General features: G+C 44.7%; 2 protein-coding genes across 2 annotated transcripts in view; both read left to right on the top strand.

Moving 5' to 3' along the window:
- NCS1 (neuronal calcium sensor 1) overlaps window positions 1–1,358 on the top strand; it is a 28,540-nt gene extending 27,182 nt beyond the window's left edge. The window contains exons 4-5 of the mRNA XM_015820340.1: window positions 587–664; window positions 1,255–1,358. Coding sequence (XP_015675826.1) covers window positions 587–664; window positions 1,255–1,353 — 177 coding nt within the window. The 3' untranslated portion in view covers window positions 1,354–1,358. The remainder of the gene's footprint in view (window positions 1–586; window positions 665–1,254) is intronic.
- Window positions 1,359–7,576: 6,218 nt separating this feature from the next.
- The window catches only part of ASS1 (argininosuccinate synthase 1), a 31,938-nt gene continuing 31,032 nt past the window's right edge, over window positions 7,577–8,482 (top strand). Inside the window, exon 1 of the mRNA XM_015820339.1 lies at window positions 7,577–7,684. Within this exon, the coding sequence (XP_015675825.1) occupies window positions 7,577–7,684 (108 nt within the window). The remainder of the gene's footprint in view (window positions 7,685–8,482) is intronic.

The raw sequence follows: 8,482 nt of genomic DNA, 5'->3' as shown, positions 1-8,482 counted from the left end.
AAAAGTAATTTTAATGGGAATACAGCAATCAATATTTGGCTTTTAATTAGGTTTTAGTGGGGTTATTTTGTGTATTTTTGTATGACTTTTTGTATCTTGTATATTGTATTTGTGTTTTTAATATGCTGTGAACCGCCCTGAGTCCTACGGGAGAAGGGCGGTATACAAATTAAATTAACCTTAACCTTAACCTTAACCTCAGTGCCGAAAAAAATAACTTCTGACGGGCACTAGATGGTTGTAAGTCAAGGACTTACCTGTAGTTGGGGCAGACTTCCAGGGAGTCTTGAGAAGGAAGGAGGACAATGGAGGCCCACCTTGCACCTTGGGAAAGAAAGAGACAAGTTTGGTGAACAACTCAGGGAAGCTTCCCCAGACAATGAAGTTGAGTTTCTTCTAATGTTCTGGACCCCAAATTAGCTTCTTCAGCTACAGGCCAGGCCAACTGCACCCCGATCTAGTTTCCGTTGGTCAGGTTGCTCTAGTATCTCCCTAGGCTTTATTGAGTCCACCAGAGTTCGTGGAACCGTATTGAGTGGGCCGTGCGCGTCTCCAAGGCTGCTTCATCCTCACTGTCTTTGGCCAGGGTAACACGGTGGAGCTGCCAGAAGAGGAGAACACCCCGGAGAAGAGGGTGGACCGGATTTTTGCCATGATGGACAAAGTGAGTCTCCTTCTCCATCTTTCTTGGCTACCAGCAGGAGGTGACCCCCATTTTGCTTCGTTCGGATCCATATTCTTAAGACAGAGTTGAAACCCAGCCAGCCTTAAGTTTCCAAGGTTGAAAAGTACTAAGGTGCTGAGCTAGAAAGCAGGAGGAGGCTGTGAGTTCCAGTCCTCCCTTTGGCAGGAAATCTGGCTGGGTGAGATAGATAGATAGATAGATAGATAGATAGATAGATAGATAGATAGATAGATAGATAGATAGATAGATGGATGGATGGATGGATGGATGGATGGATGGATGGATGGATGGATGGATGGATGGATGGATGGATGGATGGATGGATGGATGGATGGATGGACAGATGAGAGAGAGAGAGAAATATAATAATAATAATAATATTAACACATACAGGAGATTTAATCCTGTGTATTGATTGTTCTTTTGAGTCCCTGTTCACAGTCTCATGAACTGATCTATGAGCTACCTCATTAATTCAGCACCAAGAAGGAGGGGGGTTATGGACTAGATGACCTCTTAGGACCTTCTCCACCTGCCTTCCCTAACGTCTGATTCTCCTTTTCTTCCAGAATGCCGATGGGAAATTAACGTTGCAGGAGTTCCAGGAGGGTTCGAAAGCGGACCCTTCCATCGTCCAGGCCCTTTCCCTTTATGATGGACTGGTATAGTCCCACAAGCCATGCTTTGGTGAGCATCCCCCTTTCCAGGGTAGGAGACGATGGAGACCTTCTGGCTTCGCCCTCTGAACTTCCCATTTAAATAAGAAAAATGACCTCTCCCCCCCCATCCAAAAACTCCTCATGAGACTTAGATGCACAATAGTTTTTATTGACTTGACTTGACTACCTTCTCATTTATGTGACTTCCTTCCTTCCTTCCTTCCTTCCTTTCCTGTTCAGCATCACTCCTTCCTTCCTTCCTTCCTTCCTTCCTTTCCTGTTCAGCATCACTCCTTCCTTCCTTCCTTCCTTCCTTCCTTCCTTCCCTGTTCAGCATCACTCCTTCCTTCCTTCCTTCCTTCCTTCCTTCCTTCCTTCCTTCCTTCCTTCCTTCCTTCCTTCCTTCCTTCCTTCCTTCCTTCCTTCCATTTTTATGGCCGCCGTCTCAAACCAGGCGAGTAAAAGACTAATTCATTTCTAAAAAGTTACCAAAGGCAGGAATATGAATTATCTAAATATATAAAATAGTAAGGCCCATCAAATCGAAGGAGCTTCGGGCTTTTAATCCGCCCTTCCTTTTCTCCCTTCTCCTCTCCAGACATTTGGAGAAGACCTTCTTCCAGTGACATCAAGCTGCCCACCCCCCAACAAGACCCTCGCCGGACGTTACTCTCCTGTTACTCGCGAGCAAGGGGCACGTTCCAAGTTCGACCTCGGCCTCAACAACCTCCTGCTTGGAATCCACCATCGGCCCCCATCGGCTGCTTTGATTATCATCCTTTTAAAAGAGAGACAGACGGAGGAGGACGGGCGAGGGGTGGGAGTCCTACATCGGATGGAGGCGGTTCACGCACATTTCCCTGTCTCCCCCCCCCCTTTGTGTTTTGTTTGGAATGAACTTGAGACTTCATATTTCTTCCCTGGGGGGCGGTGGCAGCGGGATTGAAGAGACCGAGAGGCCACTGTTAGATCGGATGGGAAAAGTAGGGAGGGGAAAGTGCAGTGGGGGGAGAGGGTCAAGGGCTTAAGCAAAAAAAAAAATAAGGCTCAAAATCACTTTGAAAACTCATTTTCTCCACATCATCTGGATTTTGCATCGCTGGGGGTGGGGGGTGGGTGGGGGCAGGTCTGCATGTACAAAGACCCTTTTTATGTTTGGAGCGACGCAGGAACTGCCTCGCCCCTCTCCTTGGGATATGATTTGCCTGTGTGTGTGGGTGTGTGTGTGTGTCACAAACCTGCGGTGTTTCTCTTTGCGACCGCCACCTATTTATTTGACTCTTTCCTATTGGGTTGTCGCTGAAGGATCAAACCCCGAAAAAGGGGGTGGCAGTCTCGTGGTCTTTTTTTCCTTCGCAGGAGAAATTTAAGCCAAAAAGGAACCCTCCCCCCCCTTTTTTTTTTTCTTTTTTCTTTGCCCTGAATCTGTAATCACGCACACTGCAGCCTGGCTGAAGTTGAAGGGGGTAAATTCCAACAGCCCCACCTTTTTTTTTTTGTCTCTTTGTCTTTTATTTTTTGTTGTTGTCGTTTTGTCCATCACAATTGTTCTGTGATGCTTCACTTTGGGGGGGGGGTGGAGAGTTGGGAAGTCATGCATCCTTGCCTTGCTTTAATGAGCTTTAATGCTCGGATCTCCGATCTCACAAACGTCCATGCCTGCATATTAAAAAAAAGGAAAAAGGACCCTTATTTCTTTCTTTCTTTCTTTCTTTCTTTCTTTTTTGGAACAGAACTCGGACCCTTCCATAGTCAAGGGCTCGGAGGCATTTCTAATTTCTTTTGTTTTGTTTTAAATGGACTACCTTACATTAGGGTCAATATGAAAAATATGTAGGAATGGTTCCTTATTTTAGAGTTAGGAAGGATATTGCAAGAACAACTTCGCAACAATACAGTCAATGGCTAAATATTATTAATTAGACTTCACGGAGAACCCTTTGACACGATCGTTCAAGTTTATGGTACAGCCACGGATACAGATGAGGAGGTTGATATGATCAATTCTGATTAAAAATCGACAGAACATGCAAGCTTGATCAGACTGCAATAGCAAAGTTAAAACATAAAACAGGAAAATGTAACTAAACGTGGCTTGTTATTCCATTCTACTGCGCTTCTTTCCATATTGAGAGTATAATATCTCATTGAACCACTAGGAGGCAGTAGTTCCTGTTATATTGTCCTGTTTTCAATACTGTACTGAGACTGAGTTTATCGCAATCCTTATAAAATACTGCCCCCTGGTGGTTCAATCGTGTACACCACTGACATGGAATATAGGGAAATAGAATGGAATTTAAAGGACAACCTGCCCCCTTATGGCTCAATCTATGTATTGCACGTACAAAGAAGAACAGGATAGTCTAATGCAGTGGTTCTCAACCTTTTTAATGCCGCGACCCCAACCGGTCGTAAGTCGAGGACTAAACCGGTCGTAAGTCGAGGATTAAACCGGTTGTAAGTCGAGGACTACCCAACCGGTCGTAAGTCGAGGACTTTCCCTGCCCGGGAGCGCCGCGCATGCATGGTTCCGCCCCCTGCGCCGGCCGAGGCGTAGCTGGCAAGCGGCAGAGACGGAGCAGGCCGACCACCAGCTGGCCCAGCCCAAGGGAGGTAAGGCACCCGCTGGAAAAGGGGGGAAAAATGGCGGACAAAAAAAATGGCGGACAGCCTTGCTTGGCGACCCCCATGAAATGGTTGATCGACCCCAAATGGGGTCCCGACCCACAGGTTGAGAACCACTGGTCTAATGTACAATTACAATGGGATTGTAATACCAAGGTAAGCCATCAGGGAATCCCCCCCCCCCCCCCGCTCTGCAATGCATTTCCTGCATTCCCCAGATGCTCTGAAACTATGTTGCAGTGGTGTTGTTGCAATACAGTTTGTTTGATCCTAGGTAAATGATTTTGTCTAAAAACAAAAGTGAAAGTAAACAATATCTACCAAAGCTTCAATACATTTCTCCAAATGGCTAGCAAGTATAGAACGCCCCCTTTGGATGTGTTTCACATCAAGCACACAGTGCCCCCTCGTGGCTCAGCTGGGTACTGCATTTCTCTGAGTAAAATAGGGCACGTTTTAATAATTTAGGAAATGATGCCATTTGTTGGCTGGCGTAATGGCAGGGCAAGGTAATGAATCTCTAGGACGGTGTTCCTCAATCTTGGCAATTTTAAGATCAGTGGACTTCAACTCCCAGAATTCCCCAGTCGGGGAATGTGTGGACTTCAGTTCCCCTCAATTTTACAGCTAGGAATTCTGGGAGTTGAAGCCCATACATCTTAAAGTAGAATAGACCCTTTGGATGGAGGCTTTTCAAAACAGAGAAGGCGAAAAGATGGAAGAATACAGAATAACCGTTGGAAGGGACCTTGGAGATCTTCTAGTCCAACCCCCTGCTCAAGCAAGTGGCTGTCCAATCTCTTCTTAAAAGCCTTCAGTGATGGAGTACCCACAACGTCTGGAGGGAAGCCGTTAATTGTTCTCGCTGTTGGGAAGTTTCTCCTTAATTCCAGGTTGCTTCTCTCTTCGATGAGTTTCCATCTGTTGCTTCTTGTTCTGCCTTCTGGTGCTTTGAAGAATAGGTGGACCCCCTCTTCTTTGTGGCAGCCCCTCAAATATTGGAACACGGCTGTCATGTCACCATTAGTCCTTCCTTTCATTTAGACTACTAGACTTACCCAACTCCCTCAATCGGTCATTGTACACTTAGCCTCCAGACCCAACCAATAAAAAAAAAAACTGCTTGCTTCTGCTTGTTGCTGGCTAAAATTCTTTCTCGAAGCATCAAGTTATTCCAGTTATTTTATAACCTAACGGTGCTGAATTCCAGCAGAAAAACCTGGAATATGGACAGGTCTGGCAGGTCTGGAAAAAGGGAGAATGTCCAGTATGCTCAGACCTTGCACCCCAAGCAGGTGACCCTCTGTTGCAATGAGACTTTATCTCTTCCCGATTGGTCACGAGGTATAGATCCGTCCAGAGAGCTGCCAGATTCTTCTCCCCACCTGGGTGCTGTGCGGGATGGCGCAAGAGTTAAAATAATAACTAGGGCAGGATTTTTTTCCCCTCTTGGCTGTGGTTCAACTGGCTTAATTTGGCTCCAGAACTGTTGGCGAGGTTTAAATAACTCAATCTCCCCACTCAAAACTAGCCAGGATGGTGACCAGAAGGCGAGAGGAAGGGGTGCTTGCTGAGGTTGGACTGTGCCCATCCTAGCTCCTCCTCCTTAAACAATTGGAGGGGGGTATATATTCTGGGATGGCTGGAAGCACAGAGAGTTGGTGGGCAGCCCCCTGACTTTAATCTGCAGCTGAATATTATTATTTTTTTGCAGGTGAAAAAACGGTAAGTGATTGTGCAAAAAATGGGGGGGGGACCTTTAACGAAGTTGCAAAAAGCTTCTAAAAAAGTTTGGAAGAGTTTTAAAGAGGATTCAGGAGAAAGCATGAACGTCTGCTTTAAGGGGCTTGATGATTAGAAAGCAGAGAATATGACAAGAAGGAAGCCACAATATAAATAGAGAGAAGATAAAATATAAATGCGTGCATAACGGATTCAAAGAAGATCAGAAACTCTATATCTTTTTTTTTTTAGATAAGCTAGATTAGAAAAAGAAGAGCATTATAATGTAACTTTAGAAAGAGAGAGAGATTAAAATAGAATTGTGAAGAATATCAGGAGACCCTTCTCGGTATATTTTTTTCCTCTTTTTCCATTTTCCTTCCTCTTTTCTTGCCCTTTTTAATTTCTTTTCCTTTGTTCTTCCTCATTTCATAATACGTTTTTCATCTTTGATTTTCAATTCGTGTTTCCCCCTTTTTTTCCTCCTCTCTTTTTTATTTCCTACAGACTGACGGATCCCTTTTCCTCCTTTTGCTTTTCTAATTTTCTGCACCTGTTGAATAAAACTCTGCTGCTGATTTTGAAAGAGAGGGAAACTGGCAGAACAAAAGGAAAAGCCGAAAGTTCTCTGTGCCCCCAAGTTTTAAACAGGAGACCGTATCCGGCAACTTGCCTGGAATAAGAAAATAAATTGCTGTTTTGTACAAGGGAAGTGAAAGTACAAACTGGGGTTGTTTAAAGTAGCCAGTGGACAAATCTTTGTTTTGGCGGGTGCCAATGATGCCCCAACTCTGCCAGCCCACTTCTATGCCAAGCTGGACATCCTCTATTGAAAAAGCCTCTGTGGGGAAAAAATAACACAACCTTTTTTTCTGAATTGGGTCAGGCTGCATAATAGAATCAATCTCTTCAGTCAATTCTATCGGTCAGTTTAAGCACCCGAAGGCAGGAAAAAGAAGCAACAGATGAGAACTCATCAAGGAGAGAAGCAACCTGGAACTAAGGAGGAATTTCCCAGTAGTGAGAACAATCAGTCAGTGGAACGGCTTGCCACAAGAAGTTGTGGGTGCCCCATCACTGGAGGCTTTTAAGAAGAGACTGGACAGCCATTGATCTGGAATGGGATAAGGTCTCCTGCTTGAGCAGGGGGTTGGACTAGAAGACCTCCAAGGTCCCGTCCAACTCTGTTATGCCGTTAAAATGGGGCAGAACTTACTTAACAACTCTCTCGCTTAGCAATAGTTGTGGTTGTAAGTAGAGGACTACCTGTATTTGCAGATAATCTGCACATGGGAGGGTAGGGTGGAGACCATACAGAGTGCATAGGTTGATGAATTACAACTCCCATCAGCCACAGTGAGGATGAGGGGTTCTGGAAGTTGTATTAGAAGGAGGGAGCCTATTCCTGAGGCTGTGAATTAAGTAAATTTTTTTGAGCCAGGACCATCGTGCTCATGTTGAATCTTGTGGCGGTGAGTTCCCTGGGTTCAAGACATGCGTAGGTGCAAATATTTGTTCCTCCAGTCTTTCTGGTATGGCTCTTTCAGCTGCTTCATGAGATTGATGGTTGAGTTGAGCGTCCAAAAGGCCTGGATCAATTATTCTATGAATATAGGTTGACCTTGATTTGTGTCCACAATCGTAATCAGAATTTATACTGCTAAACAAAATGGCGGTTAAGTGTGAACTTTTTTGACATAGTTAAGCAGACCACTCTGCTTGCTGTTAAGTGAACTGCAAATCCAGCTCATCGGCTCTTTTTAGCCTGGAAAAAAGCCGTTGGATCCTGAAGCCTGTTTATCTGATGGGGAATTTTCTTGAACTGTCCTTCGGGTGGCATATATAAGTCCAATAAAATATTATTATGATTATTATAGACTCAATGTCTCAGTCCAAAGGCCTTGTGATCCTGGCCTACAGTGGTGGTTTGGATACGTCCTGCATCCTGGTTTGGCTAAAAGAACAAGGTTATGATGTCATCGCTTACATGGTAAGACAATTTTTCAAGGTCTCTGAATGAGTGTTTTTCAAACGTGGCCACTTTACGGGTGGACTTCAGCTCCCAGAATTCCCCACCAGCGTCCTTTAGGAGGTGTGAACTTCTACTTCCAAATTTCCCAGCATGCATTCTGGGGCATTCTGGGAGTTCAGGTCCACCTATCTTAAAGTTGCCAAGTTTAAGAGGTACGGCAATGGATTCACTGTGAAGGTTGCAAGGACCGCAGGTAGAAATTCAACAGGTCTAAATCTTGTCTCGTGAGCGGTTCAGAGTGGAACCATCAGCCACACACCGGGACCAAGAATCTCAACCTCAGCCTTATCTTTCAGGGGGCAAACCTGATAGGTTGGCACCTACCTAGCTAGCAGCATGGCTGGGAACGATGGGATTTGATAACCAATCCTGCTGCAGGGACCTGGGAGAGCAAAAGTAGTTTTAATTAAATATAAATTTCATTTTAAAGACTTGGGACCGTTTAAATGGACACACACAGAAATCCAGGACCTGAGAATAAATATCTGTGATTTAAAAAAGTTGCAAGCCACAAAGTGTCAAAGGGATTTCAAGAATGAAGAATCATCAAAAAAAATAGCCTTATTTGTCAAGACAAGGTTCAGACGGTCTTATGATGCAGCCAGAGCCCTACTTAAAAGAGGACTTTACCCCTTTGGAGTTATTTTTTTTTCTTATTTGTTTTTTGGACTTGTTTTTACTGCCGCCCAAGGACAAATTCTGCCGTTGTGTCCCCTGCAGGAACATTGTCTAAATGGCTGAGCTGGAGACCCTTCC

Source organism: Protobothrops mucrosquamatus, unplaced genomic scaffold (genome assembly GCF_001527695.2).
Source record: "Protobothrops mucrosquamatus isolate PMUCROS unplaced genomic scaffold, P.Mucros_1.0 scaffold1122, whole genome shotgun sequence".
NCBI lineage: Eukaryota > Metazoa > Chordata > Lepidosauria > Squamata > Viperidae > Protobothrops > Protobothrops mucrosquamatus.
This window is presented reverse-complemented; position numbering and strand designations above follow the sequence as displayed.